This window comes from Parasteatoda tepidariorum, chromosome 4, assembly GCF_043381705.1.
Source record: "Parasteatoda tepidariorum isolate YZ-2023 chromosome 4, CAS_Ptep_4.0, whole genome shotgun sequence".
Lineage (NCBI taxonomy): Eukaryota > Metazoa > Arthropoda > Arachnida > Araneae > Theridiidae > Parasteatoda > Parasteatoda tepidariorum.
Genome location: NC_092207.1, coordinates 39,311,800 through 39,332,132, shown reverse-complemented (window position 1 = coordinate 39,332,132; position 20,333 = coordinate 39,311,800). Strand labels below are relative to the sequence as shown.

General features: G+C 28.7%; 1 protein-coding gene across 1 annotated transcript in view; it reads right to left on the bottom strand.

Moving 5' to 3' along the window:
- Positions 1-20,090, bottom strand: part of LOC122271235 (extracellular matrix protein 3) — a 44,196-nt gene extending 24,106 nt beyond the window's left edge. The window contains exons 1-3 of the mRNA XM_043051800.2: positions 19,367-20,090; positions 10,028-14,343; positions 1,506-1,595 (exon numbers count right to left, since the gene is read on the bottom strand). Coding sequence (XP_042907734.2) covers positions 1,506-1,595; positions 10,028-14,343; positions 19,367-19,998 — 5,038 coding nt within the window. The 5' untranslated portion in view covers positions 19,999-20,090. The remainder of the gene's footprint in view (positions 1-1,505; positions 1,596-10,027; positions 14,344-19,366) is intronic.
- Positions 20,091-20,333: the final 243 nt, after the last annotated feature.

Below are 20,333 nucleotides of genomic sequence, written 5' to 3'. Positions count from 1 at the left end.
TAGATGATGGATTGACTTGAGGCTACACTGTGTTTCATACCCTTTTTTTTTTTAATAATTAAGTTGGCATCAATGAAAGTCTTGTTTAAACACAGTTCTAGAGTCTACATACCATAAAGAGCTCTAATATCTTTACCGACCGGATACGAAATCGTGTCAGTATCTTGATCAGTTTCTTTTTATTAAATTTCAATACTAAAATTTCACATTTTCAATGCATATTAAATAAAAACTTTCTTTCTTGTTTTCTAAAATCAATATTTCAATTTTGGTTTTTTTAAAAGAAAAAGAAACAAACAAAATCCCTTTAAACAGGAAAATTAAAAAAAAAAGTATTTCGAAGTTATATTGCCTATCTAAAATAGGTCATGCGTCCTATTACACATATATGAAAATAAATAGGTTAATTTTTAAAAAAAATCTATTTTCTACAAGAATTGAGAAAGAAAATTCAATGGGTTATAATGTTTGAAAAGTACAAAAAATTGAACATAAGAGCAGGTTTAACAAATATTTTATAATTTGAAAGCACTAGTTTAACAAAGGTGATTATTCAGTATTCGAAAAAAAAATATCTTTAACAAATAATTTTATATTCGAGTATTTTTATAGTATGAAAACATGATATCGAACAAGAAAATTAAAGTTAAGGTGAAAATAAAGAACTTTGAAGAAAAAAAATTGAGATTTATAGAATATTTTAGTTTTATTTAACTACTATTTTAGTTTTAGTTATTTAACTAATTCACTCATTCCAAGTGTTTTTATTCCGAAATTCTCAGAGGAAGAACGATCTAAGTGTCTGTCTATGAGATTTTTTGGAGTAGAAGAATGATCGAAGTGCATTGGGCGTTGGAGGGTAACCTTTGAAAATTCCACTCAAAGAATTCGAGTATCGTTACGCAAACATTTTAAATGAATGCTAAGTATTTTTTGATTTCCTCAATTGGAAGCTTACGAACACGGAATAAGGGAAATGCTTATTTTATTATCTATTCTTCAATAACCGAAATCGATCTGAAGGAGATTATCCAAGGATCGATACTTGATGATTATCGAAGTAGAGTCAGTACTTCATGATTACCCAATAATCAGAATTTATCCACGGATTAAGATAATGCGAGGAGGGACTTATTTATTAAAATGCTTCTTAAATGATATAGGATGAAAGGAAAAGTCGTTATAAGAGGTGAACAAAATGAGGGAAAATACTTTAGTGATTTCATGATTATTGGTGGATAGAATTAATGAGATCTCTCAGAAGGTGAATAGAATAAGAGAACTTGCTTTTGCAATTGATTTAATAATTGCTTACCAAAAATTTAGATAAGTTCTCCTTGGAGTTGTCCAGAATATCCGAGTTTTAAAAAGTAGATAAATAGATACAATGAGAGCAATATAGAAATAATAGGATATCGTTTCAATTTTTATTATTAATAATTCTTTAATTGTTGGTAAAAATATTTTTTTCATGTCTAATAAAGTTTGGTTTGACATCCTCTTACCTTTGTCTTGAACTTTAAAGTGAAATATGTCACTTGTAGCGTTGCTTTTAGGATCCAAAATGTAGAAGATTCGCATTCTGTTGATATCATCTGAAAAGTTAGAGTCACTTTTATATATTTTTTAATTTCAATATAAACATCATTGCAATTACATTTAATAGTTTATAATAATAACAGTTATAACTTAAATTACGAATAATTGGAGATATTTCAATATTTGCAATGTGATCATATTCGCTTTCAATATTCTCGATGTAAAGAAGTGTTTTTTATAAAAATGGTAAAGTTACTATTTCCTAGGAGAAAATATTAAAAATCAATTTAATATTTTTTTTTCTACAAGAATAGGATATCTGATTTTATAAAAGAAAAGACAAAAGACAGTTGAAATAAGAAATCGATTCTAACTTATACTTACATAAAATTTATTTTTATTAATTTAGTGTATTTTTTTTTAAATCTAACTCTTCAAGAAGCATAGATAATATATTCAATAAAATTCTAAACCATCTATAAGTTAGTACATTATCTCTATCAATTTTCTTAATACTTCATAGTCATTAACACAATTTCAAAAAAAAACCTTGATAAGACATAAAAAATAATGATATGTCAAATTCTTTAATATTTTTGTAGGAGCAAAATAAGCCCAAATAAATCGTTGGTTTAATTGAAATCTTGCTTTTATTAGTTTTGTAGGTACAGGAAATAAAAAAGTCCAAGTTGCACGCATCCAATTCCTTTGTATTTTTCTTCGAGACAAATACAAGCAGAACTTTTTAAGACAGAGAAAAATTGGCTTTTATTTTCCATTTATCGTGACTAAATGGTATATTTTATTCATTGTTTTATTCTACTTATAACATCAAAAACTCAAGTTTTAAAAAATCTGTAGTTAAACGTCTTTCATATTTCATAAAATGAGAGTGTATTGTCACTGCTTTAACCTTGTTATATCTTTTGAATAACTCAATATGAAGTTCTGCAACGAAGCCTGATAAATTTTCTTCCGAAAACTACGAAAAGTTTTTATGAATCCTTGATTAAAATAATTCATGCAACTCAAAAGAGTTAATTAATGAACTGAATAGGAAATTATGAAGAAAATGGAACAACTTCATGTTGAATGAAAATGGAACACAATGGAAAATTCAAAGAACTGATTTATGAAGTATATATGAGCTAACTATTCATGTAATTGTTATTAAACTGTTCTTAAAACAACTCTTCAGGATAAAAAAAACGTTGCTGCATATGCTGCTCCTAGTTCAATAATTCTGTATTAAACTCTCGATGTTGCATTCATTTGAGTAAAGCAAAACAAAGTAAACAAAAGATACATAAATGTACAAAAATAGAAAATTGTTTCATTTCCATAAACAAGAATTTTCCTCGGTGTTAAACATTAAATGACAGGAGAAAGTAACAAGACAAACACGTTGCAGTAAGGAAAACAAAAAGGCTTAACCTATAGGAGAAGAGAACCAAGCTTGAACTAGGTAATAAAAAAGGGAATTCGAGAAGCAGGCTTGAAGGAGTTGGATAGGGAACCCAGGGTGCAAGATGCAAAAACCAATTCCCATTAGTTCCTCTACGAATTTTATTGTGTTCGTTGTTGTTTCAACATCAGTTTTTTTTTGGTGCTTCGACACCGAGGAAGGTTATTGCTTACAGAACTGAAACTATAGTATTGTTGTGCTTTTATTTGTGCTTTGTTCCCGTTATATTGATTTATTCTTATGAAGTACAAAGTGTACCCTTTATTCATTATCATTCATTTATTGAGAGAAAATATTAAAAAGATCAATCTCCATTTTTTGCAAACTTACCCGCTTCCTAGTCCAAAAGTTTTCTCATAAAAAAATATTCACTAATTTATGTTGCAAATGTAAAGCTTTACAAGTTCGAATAATTAAATCATCAAATAAAAAGCACATGACTTAAAGGAAACAAATATAATTCTGAAAGGAATAAAAGAATGAATACCGCATTCCTTGAGAACATCATCATAATATCCATACCCATAAAAATGTCACTTGCAAGATATCGTAGAAAGGATAGGTCAATAGCAGCCATTTTTAAAAATGTCTTATCGACCGGAGAACACAATTTTCAACAAATGTAATCTACCCTTTGGTTTCACACACAAAGCATGGTGTCAAAAATAGAGTAAAAGAAGGAAAAAAATGGTGAATAAAAAGCATTGCTAGCTTTTAGTCATCGTCCAACACTTATTCTTAATAGCCAGATACATTTTTTGCTCAGCGTGCGATGACTCCGTTATGAAAATTTTTATGATACATTATCATAATATTGCGTGGGAAAATATGACAATATTTATGTAGCTTACTTTTTTTTTGTATTTTTATCAAGCTTAAAGCGAACTTATCCTTGAAATGTCCATTATTTGAAGTAACTATTTTTCATTTTAATTTCATTTTTCCTCATTTAATTTTTTATTCCCAAACAACATTGTTTTTTACACAAAAATAAAAGTTTTTAAAAAATTTCATTAAGGAAAATTGAAATTTTCTTGCGATGCTTTAACATTTTTATTAAAACTTTTATGATACATAATTTTAACATTGTTTAGGTAAGTATGACAATATTTAAGTAATGTCTTTTTTTTAGTAGTTTACCAGAAAAACCAACTCATAAGTACATAAAATGTCCGCTAATAGAAATAACCCATTTTTAACTTGTTGTAAAAACATTGTTTTTTTTACAGTCTATAAAATAATATATAAAAATTACAACTGTATAAAAATTTTGTCTTTTTTTAAGAAAAAAAACTTCATATTTCAGTTAGAATCTATTTAATGAATAAATAATTCATACTAACAGCCACATATATTATTAAAATTAACATTCTATTTATTTCATCCAAAAATTTTGGAACATTGCATAGGAGATATAAATAATTAAATATATACCCATAAATAATTTTTATATAACATTTATATCTTCGCATTTTTTATCTAATAACTTTTAAAATTATTAAAATATTTAAAAATATTTTTATTAAACAATATTTGAAAGCTGTTTTTTTTAATTATATTTGTTAAGGTAAATACAATTAAACGCAAATCCAATTTCGACATTTTAAAAAAAATCTGTATTCCAAACTCGATTTTAAATTTCTATCAACTTTCTGTAATCTTGATCATAATAAAAGCGATAGTAATATACGTGGAATATATTCATTTGAGTTTTAATTCTGAGATTTCTTACTTAAAATAACTGTAGTGACTTTAACATTGATATATTTTAAATTATTTAAATGCTTAAAATCTGAGTTATAACCAGTTTCAGAAATTCAAAGTTAGTTTGGATTAGAGCTACTGCTTTTTAACTTCTAACTAAAAGTTAGATATCAGGAACTGTAGTTTGGATGGAAATTTTTTAATAAATTGAAGATTCATTCATTGCTATTTGGAGTTTCAATCAGTTTACAATGTTTAAAAATATAAAAATGATTAATAAACATTTGTCAGTCATGTAAATGAATTTGTTCTTTTATCATAGTATACTTAACTTTACTATTCTTTGCTTAAAACTTGGAATTTCAAATAAAAGCAGAAAAATTACTGTTAGATTCAACTTCAAATAAAAACTAGCTGAAAATTAATAAAGTTCATATAATTTAAATTTCTTCATCGACATCGACTGATGTAATTTAGTTTTATTGTCCACTGATTGCATAGTGTTAGCGTTTTTTCCTTCCTCTTTTCTTCTTTTTTGTTTTTAATTAATACGCGGCAAAATGGCAACACTGGCCCAAACAGTTTTCTAACACCACAATACGGCAAAAAACTTAACTAATAGATGAGATAATCGTTTTCTTTTAATCGTATCGTTTTAATTGAATTTATGAAGTTCTTCGTAATCGTTTGGTTATTTACTTTATTTTAGTTCTATGAAATTCTGATGCTGATTCTTGAAGGATGTTATGATATAATGAAGACGAAATTATATCATGCAAAGTAAATTATAATTTATTTTAAGCATTTGAAATTTACCATTTTTCTTGTTCATAAATTTGTTTCAATGTTTAATGAAATGCATATTTACAAGAATGACATGCATCATTACTCCTCTTAAGCTGTAGAATAAATTCTGATGTGTCTTAATGCAGATTTTTTTTATTTTTTCTGTTTATAGTAGAATTTAATATATGACGGAATAAAATAAACAGGAGTAAATGAAAACTTATCAGAAACACTTTGTACGTACAATAGAAGTTAAATTTACGTATAATAGAAATAACTGATTAGAAAATTTTACGTTTCCACACAAATGCACAGTATAAAACACTAACACGAAACTTCACAACACTAACATAAACTTACGCAATCCTATCTTTATTTTGTAACATTTACCGAAGTGAAGCAAAAGAAGTTTAATTTTGGAACTAATGCTATAAATATAGCCATTCTTTATGTAATCTTACAGAAATAAAAAAAAAACGACAGAGACACTAAATTATAAAAGTTGACTATTCAAATCTTCTGTATCAACTAACCGTTTCCTCTAATCGCTGATGGAGGGCGATGCGGTTAATTAGGCCAGGAGAAACTTTTAGAAAAGCGTCGTGATGACGTCGGAATGGATCGTCCTTAAGTTATATAGTTCGTGATTTGAAGTTAAAAACAACAATATCATTCTAGTTTGAGTTCAAATTCGTCCAAGTTTTACTTTAAGCTAACAATAACCTAATAAAATAAGAAGCATTTAATAAAAATCAAATAATAAAGTATTTTCAGCAGTATGTAAAGTTTATACAAAATTAAGTAAATTTAATTAAAAAAAATTAATGAAAAAAACTTTTTTTAATAAATTATTCTACTTGAAAATTGTGAAATAAATAGTGATAAATAGACTGGTAGGAATGATTAGATATTAAGTCAATGTGTTAGATTAAGTTTGATTAATTGATAAATTTAATATCAATAAATGATTGATGAAACTTGGGAATTAAACGCTTAATTCGTGTAAAACATATAAAATATTATTAAATGTTTATAAAAAACTTTTTTTTTTTACCCTGAAGACAGAAATTGATGGATCGGCCAAATTAACTAGTCACGAATGTACTGTGTAGAAACGAAAATTTAATTTAGAAACATCTTAATCTCAATTAGGAGAAGTGTTTAATTACTCTCATCGTACAAACATGTATTCTCCTATGTATGTTTAAGGACTTGCTTTTTTTAAGAGAAAATCGGGAGGATAAAAAAAGAACCACCAGTAAAACAATTGCAAGTTACGGAAGATAATAATTAATCGTCTTTATCTGGTAGGGTAAACTGGGTACAAAAATGTTGATTTTTTGTTTATTCTATATTTTCACTTGAAAAATTTCCAAAATTATTTTCTTTTTATTCAAATAAACAATGCGTTTTTAGCTACTTTGTTTCTGAAATTTCTTAAAGTTTTCCAGGTTTGTAATAACTTTAATAAAACACATTTTAACCGATATTTGTATTAAACATAATCGGTAAAGTTATTAAGAAACATGACAAAAAGATAGAAATTTAAGGTATCGGAAATTTTTGAGATCTCTCTATAATATTAAAATAAAACAGACTTAGCTGGTCAACTTTCTAAGTGATGTAAGAGATTTTATTATTATGTTTTTAAATTTTTATTAAACTGAATTTTTATTCATCTGAAAGATTTTCAATCGAGAAAGACGATATGGATAAATTTAGCTATGAACAGCGACAAAATTTACAATAGCTATCAAATATTTACCTGAAAATCAATTATTTATTTTACCTCTTTAGCATTATCCCTATTGATACTGATGCTGTTAAAAACTCTGAAAAAGTTATTGCATCACAGATTAGAAGTTCACTAATTTCTTTTTATTGTATGATTAATGGTTTTAATGTAAGTTTATGGTTTTAATGTATGATTTTTTTCTTGGCTTTTTTTTCAATGTCAACCAAAATATTTACCATTTAAAAGTTAAACGGAGGAGAGTTAAAGCAAGGAAAACCACAGTGTAAAAACGTTCGCGTTAAAAAAAATTTTTGTCTACTCATAAATACTTTAATAAATAATTTTAACAAGGTTAAAAAAATGCAAAAGTTTTGGGAGAAATGGCCAATTTTAGGAGCCAGTGTGACGGAGTTGAAAATAATGAATTAATGCAGCAGTTAAATCTTTTAAACTAGCTACAATATTTTAGGGCAGCGGCAACTGACATTTGTAAATCCATGCATTTAACTTGCAGCAAATACTGTATCCCTTATCAGGAATAATAGTTTTTCAAAATTTAGATCTTCAAAATTAGAGAAAAATAATTCATCTGGTAGATAATGTAGAGTACATTTCACAACTTTTTTACTTATCATTTAATTACTCATTTAAAATACGTGTAAGTAACTAGATTACTAAGTCTAGGTCAATGCTTAGACGAAAGATAGTACTGCTAATTATTAAGACAAAAAAAGAGAATCTTCTAATCTACTAATGCGACAAATTAAATTTTACTTTTGATGCTTAAAATAGATTAAAAGTGGAATCAAGATGAACTTAGTAGCTCCTCATTTATGTTTTAACTACCCACAGATTCTAAGAGAAAAAAAAGCTTTTAATCTTCTGATGTAACTAATTAAATTTTTTATTCGATGTTTAAAATAGATTAAAAGTGGAATCAAGATGAATTCAGTAGCTTCTCATTTATGTTTCAACTGCACATAGATTCAAAGAAAAAAAAAATGAACAGCTTATAATTTCCTCATTAGTGTCGAAAGTAGATCATTGCCCGTCCTGATGGCGTAAATTTACGCTTATTTTTTTTCTTCCCTTTCATTTACGTTTATGCCATCCGCAGAAAGATGAATGAAACCGAGATATGTAACTATGATCATCACGTGATAGTATGCTCCAGGGAATTTCGTTACTTTTCCGAAGAAATGACTCGTTTCTGGAAGTGTCTTGGCGCCCAGGATAAGGTGTCAGCTAAGAAAATTGTTAAGGGCGTAATTTCAGATGTGAGATGTAAGAATTTGTATTTAATTCTATGTATCTTTAAATCTTTGGTCAAGGTTACTTCTGAAAATCTTTGGCTCTAGAACTGTTTCACTTTCATGGTAACTTGATACTGTTTAGATTATTATCAGTCCGAAAATTAACTTCTGGTCATTTGTTTATTTCTCTGAAAAATAAAGGTTTCTTTGAGCCTGCAAATAATGCTAAGCTTTAGGTCATTAATTTAATAGCAAATTTTATAAACAGCAATGTAATACTATTTTCGGGAACCTTACTGCATTTCATAATCATGCTTTTAGTAAGGGTATTTGTTTTTTATCTTAAAACTATTAAATTTGGAAAAGAGAAGGAATCAAGTGTCGAGAAATAGATTTTAAAAATAATCTTTCTTCTTATGTTTTTTATTCCTTTAATAGTTCAGATATTAATATTTAAATATCTGAACTTTTGTTTCTACTTATCTTTGTTTTAAATTAGAGTTTTCTTTATAAGAATTAGTCCTGACTGGTTTAAACGTTAAAAAAACATTGACATTCAGTTCTGAAAATGACATTTAGCTATTTTTGCTTTTAAGAATAAAAAAATTTAACTGCAGATCCTACTTCAAATACATTGAGTTAATATACAATGTTCATTAACCTTGGGCCTCAATGTATATAGGTATGTAAAATCATTCTGAACAATAAAGTTTAAAAATACTACGTGTATAAAAATAGCACACTAATATTATGAAGAGGAAAAAACAAAATTGCTTTCATTATTTGACAAATCATGATTGAGGAATAACAGAAATAAAATATCAAAGCCAGTGCGATTTCTTGAAGAAACTGACAAGGGAGACTAGGGAAGTGTGACTCGCCAATTTTGAAATTAACTAGTGGGATGTATGCCTTAAGAGGAATAATTTTAGGGGGCAACATTCGTTTCGGCCCATAGTTCGGCTCCTTGTGAAAAGGGTTTCTTATAAACACCTTCAAATTACTTTCGCAATTCAAATGACATTTAATCTGTTGATCCATTTAAGCCATCTGCTTCAAAAGTAATTCACCATATTTCATTAGATTTCTTGTTTTTTCTTTGTCTCAATACTAATTAACGAACCCTAAAACGTATATTTCTTTTAATTCGTTTTTGACAAGGATTCTAAAAACATTAAGGATAGTGCTTACTGAACATCCTTTATTATATAACCTTATAGTACCACTTATCACTAAGTTACTACTTTTTACTACAGTACTTTGTCCCTAGTTTAAATAATATTAACAGTTTTAAATATCCGTTAAACTAGCTTGTTTCTTACTTATTTTCAATAATGAAATCATAAATTCTTAATTTAAATTTGTATCTCAATTAAAATAGAATATAAAAAAATTTAAAAAATGAAATAATTCCTAACATTAACCACCGTATTTAGTATCAAAAATACGCACTACTTCATGTTTAAAAACAATGCTCATAATGTTAAAAATCAAAAAAATTATTCATGCAAAGATTAACAGTAAAATTATTAATCATAAGCATACCTTGAGTAAAATTTGAGATACTTCCATTACCCAAATAATCATTGATAAGAATTCCGTGTTTTGGTTGTGATGTTATTACATAAATCAACTCTGTCACTGGACTATCTCTATCTTCAGTTCTCAGTATTTTACTGGAGAAGCGGAATCCAATATCTCCATTTTCTAATGAACCAACAGATGTCGCTCCTCTATTCATAACTATATTTGGAACTACATCATCTACAGGTACAACTGCGATTTGAAAAGTCACGGGAATTCTGAGAGGTGTTAGAGTATTTGGATGTAAATAAAATTCCATGTGCTTTCCATCAGAAACGACAAATGAAAAAGAATCTTCTAGAGTTTCAGATCCATCATGATAATAGGTAATCAAATTGGAAGTAATATCTGACATAGTAAAGGTTGTAACAACACCTGATCCATCACGCACTAATTTACCATTTATTGGTGGTTGGGTTAATGTGAATTTTATCTTGTCTTTGCTTGTATCTGAATCTTCAGCTTTCAGCTCAAACGGTGTTATTAATCTTCTACCTCCTTCTTTAACCCTAATAGCTGTCATATAAACGACTGGTTTCTTATTGTCTATTTCACTTATTGAAATTCTAAAAGTTCTGTAAACAGAATTGTAACCGTCACTTACTTCGAACTCAAAGCTATCTAGCTTAATTTCATCATCACTTGTGTGAACATAGTATATTTTGCTACCAGCTAAATCGAGTTGTGTGAAAGAAGTAATAGGAATCCCTGGAAAGTCAGTATTTTCTAAGTGACCTTTTGTGGGGGCTCGAGTGACAGTAAACATCAAAAGCTCATCTGCACTATTAAGATCAGTTGTGCTTAAAATATCAGTATCAAGAAGAACTTTTCCACCTTCTGGTAGTTCAACTCCTTTATTAATGACATTGGGGAAAATTGTATCGATTCCTTCAACTGTTATCCAAAAATATCGATCCACATAAGGATTATAACCGTCAGTAACATCAAACTTTATTAAATCTCTTGCACCCTCTTGTCCATTATGGGTATATAAAATTAATTCATTGTCAACATCACTTTGGGTAAAGTTCATTCCATGAGTTATATTATAAAGGGGTTCTCCAGAAAAGTCCAAGTAGGTAATGTACCCGAGTTTCGGAACTTGTCTCACAACGTATGTTATGGTTGAATCATCTGAATCTAGATCTTCAGCTTTTAATTCACGATTAGTTATTAATTTCGATTCTCCAAGTTTAATTTCTAAGCCATCATTAATAGCTAATCGAGGTGTTTCATCATCCACTGGTATCACCATAACTAGGATAGTTTTAGTAGAATTATGTACTCCGTCAGTAACTGTCAGTTCAAAATTGTCTTTGGTTGTTTCGCTATCATCGTGTTGGTATACTATTGTAGATCCTCTTGTAATTCTTTCAAGTGTAAAATTATTAACTTTAACTGTTCCAGTTGGCATATGGGAAGCAATCACCCCATGCTCTGGTTCTTGAGTAATTAAAAATATAAGCTTATCTTTAGGAATATCAAGGTCCAAAGCATTTAATATAGGGAGATCAATAATCAAATCAGTGCCTTCCATAACAATGAATTCTCGCATGTATATTTCAGGAACTTCATCATTTGAGGGTTCAATAATAATTTGAATTCCATTTAAAGGAGAGGAATTTAATCCATCAGAACAAACTAAGGAAAATTTATCTTCGGTTGGTTCGGTACCCTTATGTATACTTTGAACGTAGCTTATATAGTCATGAATTATATCTGACACAGAAAATGCAGTGACTGGAATTCCTGTTCTGTGTCTTTCAGATCCTGGAGATGGAGAAAAGTTCTCGATGTAACCATGGCTTGGTTGATCCTGTACAGCACAAATTATATCCTCATCTAATGTGTCTGAGTCAGTGACATTTATATGGTCAATTGTAATTAGGCTTTTTCGTCCCTCTAAAACTTTCAATGGCTCCCCGATTTCTACCATTGGGGAAGAATTATCAACGGGGGTAATGGTAGCTACGACATTAACTCTGTCAATGATATTTCCATCAACCATCCAATTATTAGATTTGTGAGAAACGGACAAATTAAAGGAATCTATAATCGTAATGAATCCAATTTCTTCCCCATTATGGCGATAAAAAACTCTTTCCCTCTGTAGATCCTCTAGTTTAAAGCTTTCAACAATGGAGCCATTTACTTGTATAGAACCAAATTGTGGTAACTCATTCAAATTAAAAGTGATCATTTTACTATCTGTGTCTGATTCAGAAACTTTAATTAAGTCATTTGTTAGTGCTTTACTGCTGCCTTCTTCAAGAAATATTTGAATATTAAGAGCAGAAGGTGTAAAGTCTAATTTTGGAGCTTGACCTTCAACCTTTTTGATTGAAACATGCATAGTAATAGGTAAATTATGAATTCCATCGGTCACTTCTAAATTAAATTCATCTTCATTTGTTTCAAATCCATTGTGTACGTAACTCACAATCCCATTGTTAATGTCATGTTTAGTAAAAGAATCACCATTCGCCATTTCTAAGGAACCTATTTGTATACTTCCATATTCTGGAGTTCGTACAACTATAAAAGTTAGCAAACTAGGATCAGTATCAGCATCTGTAACGTCTAAGATATCTGGTGTTAGTATTGCAAAGCCATTTTCTTCTATTTCAATTCCTTTATTATGAATTATTGGTGGTTTATTATCGACTGGCTGTAGTAAAATAAGAAATTCTTGATTGGGGAGAATATTTCCTGCTTTATCCTTCACATCAAATCGAAACTGAATTAACCTCGGTACCATACCTAATTCCACAGATGGGGGCTTGTAAGCAATTTTGTGATGGTTTACTTGAGCTTGGTTGAACTCGCTTACTTCAACATCCGGATTTTCCGATAGTACTAATTTGCCTGATTCCATTGGATTATTTACATCAGTATCAAAAGGTTTCACAGTAACGGTAATAGTCAAATCACGGTCTTTGGTATCAGAATCTAAATATCTGAGATATTTCTGTGTAATATCTGTTAGCTGAAATTCTTGTACTGTCATTTGAAGTGGCGTGCCAGGATAGAGTTCGGGAGGAGTGTTGTCAAGTGGCATGATCCTTATTACGAATTCTTGAACATTAGACTCATTTGGTGGAATGTTATCATCACTAAGTTTGAATCTAAGGCGTTCTACAACTGGAGAGGGGATATAGTTACCAGAATGACGATAAAATATGTTTCCTTCTATGAGATCTTGTTGTGTCCAAAATGAAACTGGTTTCTCATATATACCATCTTCGTAAACCCAATTCTCTGGGTCATCTGGTATTTCAGCTTGTTTTAATAAAATTTGCCCATTTACTGGAAAGGGATCCACAAGATCATACCTGATAGAAGAATCATCACTGTCGATATCAGTAGCACTTAACACAAATGGAGTGATTTCTATTTCCTCTCCACGCGTGATAGATAATCCCGTGTTTACATTCAATATAGGAGCATCATCGTCTTCTGGGTACACAGTCACTGGAAACAGAAATTCAACTTGGTGTTGACCATCATTTAAGCGGAAGATGATGTTGTCACTGTAGGTGTCGCTACCATCATGATCATACACGATAGATCCTGAATCTAAATCCCCTGGAGAAAAATGTTTAACTGGATTTCCATTTAACAGTAACCTCCCGTGTTTTAAACCACCTGCGACACTCACCACAACATCATCGATATTATCCTCGTCAGAAATTTCTAAATTCTTCTCGCTGCTCAAGCGGCGTGATTGACCTTCGAATAAAACAAGACCAGCGTTTCTCGTTGCTAGAGGCGCCAAAGTGTTCATAGGATTGACAACAATAGTTAATGTGAAAGGATCTGATGCCAAACCATCTGTGTCAATAACTTCCATTTCCACCAGATAAAATCTTCGAACATCAGAATCAGATGCGGGTGGTTTGTAAGCGATTTTCAAATCATTCAAGTCCTTTTGATAGAATGATGTGATTGGAAGATTCTGATCATCCGTAGATACAATAGAACCTTCTCCATAGTTCAATGGGTTTGTTATATTGAAAATTAATTTTTCTGAAGAAGATTCTAAGTCTTCAGCAATTAGTATGTTGGGTGTAATAGCAGTCATGACAAATTGATTAACATCCATCAACAACAGAGCGCTAAAACTGAGTTGAGGAGGGGTATTATCTTCAGCCTCTCTTATTCTAACCATAATTTGAAAATATTCTTGCGTTATCATATTCCCGTCCAAATCAGTGAGCTCTACAACCATGGGAATAAAATCTTTGTTGGGAGTTTCATTTGGAGATGTATGTTGATACCTAAACAAAAAATAAAAATGGTTAATATATATTAAAATATTACTAAATATTCTATATGTTTCGAGATCACAGCCCTTAATATATAATTTTAGAATACTTGTCTAGAATGAAGTGAAAAAGGATTAATATTTAAGCAAAGAGAAACAAAATATCACTATTGAAAGCTGTCGAATCATTGGTGAAAGGTAAAAAAGCAAAACCAGATTAAATTTTATTTTATTTTATAAACGTGGTTGAACAGCCAGCCCAATTTTCGGGTTTATGACTACTAATGTTCAACTACGTAGCCTTGTAATTTTGAACTCAATTCAGAAGACAAGGGAACTCTTGGATCAAGAATTGAGAGGAATTTACCTTCGTGGAGGACTTTTTGATTGGAGATGATTCGAATATACCCTTTCAACTTCTCTCCATTTGCCATGGCATTCAAACAGTTTTTGATGTTTATGCTAGCCTTTTTGATTCTTCCTTACTTATTAATGAGGGTTCCAAAATTTAATAAATATGGTAAAATTTGTTAATTTTACCATGATACCTTAAAGTAACGGGTCTCAAATGGTGCTCTGCACGCAGAGACTTAGCTTTCCGTGGAAAGGTCACAGAGGTTCTGTGAGTATCAGGACATTTTTTTAACCAATAATTTTTTGAAACCCGTATTTGGTTTATATCCTATCAATAATCCATTTATTTATTTAATATTGAGGTTACTTTTATAAAATTATTTATGAAAAATTGTAATGAAATTGAAATAAGAAATTTTAAAAAATATAAAAATAGTTTTTTTTCTTCTTTTAACAACACATTGAATAACTTCCTAAACCAAATAAATTTACAAATTATTGCATCAGTATTTCTCATCGAACTTTGAAATTCAGAATAAAATAACCGAATTCAAGAATAAAGAATTAGTTTTCTTTGATAAACTTTCTTGTGACAATTATTTTTCAAGAATTATAATTCAACTTGTTTTATTCAATTTCAACTACTAAATTTACTTATATAGCAAAACACCGTAGCCTCCGTGAACTTGCGAATTAAACTGCTTGACATAAAACGTAATTCTAAAACTTGATGAAACAATGAAACTCGATGAAACAATAAAAAACTTTCATTCATATTAAATGTTTCTGAATTAATTTGCATTTCTTCAACGTGTGCACATTTACACCTGCCAATGAACACTTTTTAAAAGTCAGGATTTCACCAAAAGAATTTCGATCGTTTAAGGTTCCGCGACTGAAAAAAATTGGCAACCACTGCTTTAATCATGGCCTAAAAACTATTTATTCGGTTAAATTTACTTTTTAGTTTTTCATTTTTCACTAAATATGTGGTAATAAGAACTATAATTATGAAAACTTAAATTTCCAATAAACCATTAGCATATGAACGGAATACCAATGAACTAGTTCAAATATCGTATATTTTAGTTTAATTAAATAAAATTACATTGTTTCTTTTTAAACTAGAAATGTTATTATCAAACAGTACGATAATTTTACCAGAATGTTTTTGCCATGTAGTTATAGTTTTTATTTCCTTTTCGAAAAATGTATATTTTAGGTGGTGATTACAAAACACTCTAAGAATACTTTTAGTTTTTAAAGTTATTGTATATTGAAAACAAAAATATTTCTCGAGCACTTAGAAATAGTTTGAAAAATTATTTATCCCGAAAACTTCTGATTTGAAAATTTGAAGTAATTTGATAGTTAAGTATTTAAAAGGAGTTAATTACTCCATTTGGATTCATAAATCTAAAAATTCAAGGAGAATTCATATAAATATCTTATGTATTTCTAAGAAATTTTGATTTTTTATACAATAATTAATTAAATCAGTAAGTCTTCTAAAATATTATTAATTAAAATTCAAATAAAACAGAACCAACTTCTTAATTTTAAGACATGTTCAGAACTTCATTTTCTAGTTTCTTTAAATTTCTAGTATAAATAGCATAAAAAAATTTTAATAAAACTTTTAAACTCAAAATAATAAATATACAAATAAAAATGACGTGTTAGAATTAATAATAAACATTACAAATAATTAAACACAATAAATGAGTGTGTTTTAGTGCAACGAAAAGCATCTTCTTCAAGCACCAGCATGCTTTAATGCTAAGAAAGGTACTTTTAGTAGCATCAAAACGGGAGCACTTGTATAAAATTATTTGGGATTACAAATCGTCGTTATATTATAGAAGTTTTCAGTTTTAAGTTATTGTACAAGATACTTTTTTTATGTATTAACACATCATTCATCATTTTCATTAACTTGTAATTTGTATAAAAATATTATTTTTACTAGTTTTATTGCATTTAAAACATAAATAATAAAATAGCTTAAGCTTGAATAAGTCTAAAACTTATTTTGTTTCAAATTTTCGCGACTTAGTGCAAAAAATTATAACATTTCATCTTATATTTAATATGAATTCACTTTGAAAAGCAAATTAAGCATTTTATTTATTTTCTACTGTCATGAATTTCAAACTTCTACAATAGAGAAACTTATAAAATATTCTCAATATAAAAGTGATAATTATAATAAATACGTATCAATATAAAGACTGAAATAAAGTCATTATAGTCTAGCCACTGTAGATTAGATAACTTGTTGTCTAATGGCATTATGTTTTACGAATTTTCATGAATATTAAGAATGGGAATTTAAATGGTCACATTGAGTTTGCATACAAAGGTAAAAGAATTATAGTTCAGTAATCTGCAATTCATTTAAGGGGTCTAAAAACTGATATTTACGAATCAGCAAGAAAAAATTGCAGTATTACTTTTGTTGCAATGAAAAATATCTCAATATTGTTTTTTTCTTTAATTTTTTTTTACTATTATCGTTACTTTCATTTGAATGTGTGAGGAATGAAACTTAAATAGAATATTACATTGAATTGTTTTATTCCATTTTTTATTGAAATTTATTCAGAGAATTGATTAAATTAATGAGTTATGCATTCATGACTACTCAAAGAATCTTCTCTTTTGGACTTGATGAAAATCATTTATTTTTTTCTGTTGAGAATTCTTTATAATTTCTTACATACTGTACAGTTCATGAATTTGAATTCCATTTAGTTGGCATGCAAATATTTCCAGTATCGTTAAATGCAACCAAATAAACAAAATTCCAAAATTTTTCCAATTAAGTAATAACTAGCAAACTGACAATGAGATATGATACTTTTTTCTTTTGAAAAAGTTTTTAAACATTTTATTTCATGTAAACTGTAAGAATAAGTTGAATAAGTCTTTCACCCTACTTTGTGACGATAATCTGTTGTAAAATTTTACTATTTTATCAACATGTAATACCATAACAATAACACCTTTTATATCACTTCTAACACATTTTATACCTTTAATACGCACTCCATTTATAAAACTTTATATGGAAAAAAATTTCTTTACAACAATAGCGTGTTTGAAAAATGTTAAACGTTATATTAACGTTCTTCAATAATTGTTAAAACAAAAATTTTCATCGTATCGAATAAAAAATTTATTAAGTATAAAATGTGTTTACAACACTGCAAAAAATTCCGGAATAAATCGCGAATTAAGGTACTAGCACTTTAGATGCATCATCCGTAAAATTCATTTTCACCGTAAAATAGTATACTATAACTTTTACAGTAATATTTATTTAATTACAGTGATTCAGTGATTTTACGGTAACTGTTACTGTAAAAATTACGGTATTATCAGATTTTTTTTATTCCGTAACCGGAAAAAAATCATCTAATATACAATAAAATACAGGCACTCAGGGTGCCGATACTTTTTACCGTTATCTGATTCGAAATTTTTCAGTGTAGGAAATTTTAACAAAAAGATTTTTGTTTAAAAAGCAAACGATGGACCTTAATAAATTGCCTTAACTCTCAGGAATTAGTTTTTTTTTCTTGTTAATCAGTGAATTAGAAATATTCTAAATAAGTTAAAGTTACAAAACTAAATAAATTACACATTTTAATTATATAATGAATATTTTTGTTTTTGTTCATAGAAAAGTTTGGAAAACTCATTAATATTCGCAAATACTATTTTGAGACTAAAACTTTCAATAAATATTTTGTTTTAAACTATTCAAAAAAATACTTTTCATTTTATCTGCATATTTATAGCATTAGACTTCATTTTAGTTTACATATTATTTATATATATATTTCCTTTTAATTTAAATTATCGGAAGTTATCAATCTTTTTTTATACCAAATTAATTAAATAAAATCTTTCTTTTTCTGTTTGATGATTGCATGTTATTGGCGAAACCCTAATGAAAACTGATAATCATCCAGATAAAAAATTTTCGTTTATTAACAAATTTCATTCAATGTTACAAATTAATAAAATGTCTCATAAAATATCTCACTTAAGGAAACATTCAATATTACAAATTAAATTATAATTAGTTAAGTATAATTGGTTATGTGGAATCTTCATATAGGAAATAAAAATTTCATCGTTGATTTATTATTGATACTGTTAATTAATATTTATATGGGGACATAACTTTTTAAATGCGATTAAAGAGTTTTATACATGTAAAAAAAATTTTGAAAATTAGAAGCTAATAAAAATATTTTTGGTTTAAGAAACATGCTTATCCTTTTCGAATAATTTTTCTGAAAACTTTAGCTAACTAACTAAAATAATAAGACTATAAGAGACTAAGAAAATTAGACTTCATTTTCAAAAATTTTAAACTATCCTTTCAGTGAAATGCTATTTAATTTCAGAAAGCTTAAATTCATAATTAGTTAAGTGTTAGTAAGTTGCAGATCAATTTCAGAAATCTTGATTTCATAAAAATTTTATTGCTAGTGAAATGCAATTTAATTTTAGAAATCTTAATTTCATAATAATCATATAATTAGTGAAATGCAATTTGTTTTAACAAATATTGATTTCGTAATAATTTTACAGCTGTCCATACATAATTAGTTTTAAATCTAATTTTATGTTTTTAAAAAAAAAGAAGAAGAAAGAAATATGAAATATACCTTATGTCAGACTTCAATAAAGCATCACAATCCAGCATCAAATCTTCATAAGGATTATTTATAAGCTCTCCATAAGATGGTAATCCACTGGCAGCAGTTAAAATCATCACTTTGCATATCTGACCAGTCCTGTCGTATGTAAACTGTAACACCTTATTATCTATGGGATTGCTCATACCCCCAAGTTTATCAACACTCAAAGGTATATTCTTCGTTACGATCTCCAACTGATCAAACATGACTTGAACGTTAACAACCACTGGAATTATCAATGTATCATCTGATGAATCATAACGAACCATCAATTTCACTTTGTCCTGAGGTGGACTACGAGCACCATAGTGAGAGTACTGGACGTCATCTCTTCCAAACTGGCACGGAAAGTTTGTTGGGGTCAGTTTTCCAGGTCTCTGGGATAAAGGATCGTTTTGTATAACCCTTACTGTACAACGATCCCCTGGCAGGACGCGAATGTTGAGATCCAACTCTGGATCGACAAACACAGATCGCCCGAAAGGGACAGCGATCCCAGAATTTATGTGAACTATATTGCTTTCGTTAACGGGAAATTCTTCGGCAAAAAAATTGAAGAAAACCATAAGCCAGATATAAATGAAAATATAAAGATTCATTGTTTTGTATGAGCTGATTTAGTTTGATGGGGGTTGAAGAGGGAGCTGCATGCGGTGGTTGCTTGGGGATGGAGGGATAAGAAACCGTCTGCTCTGAGTAGAAGATGGAATGGAATTAGTGCGAGAGGCTTTCCCAAACACGTGGTCTTTCGAAGGAGGGATGCGCTAATCGTGGATGAGGGGGAGAGGGACTTCAACCACTGGAGCGTAGTAGAACTATGACACCGTTTTATTATTTTTTTTCTTCGAAAAGCTATAGGGGTTTTTGTATTTTTAACATGATTGTATTTTTTTCGCAGATTAATGTGATTAAATTTTTTTTTTATCTTGAAAGC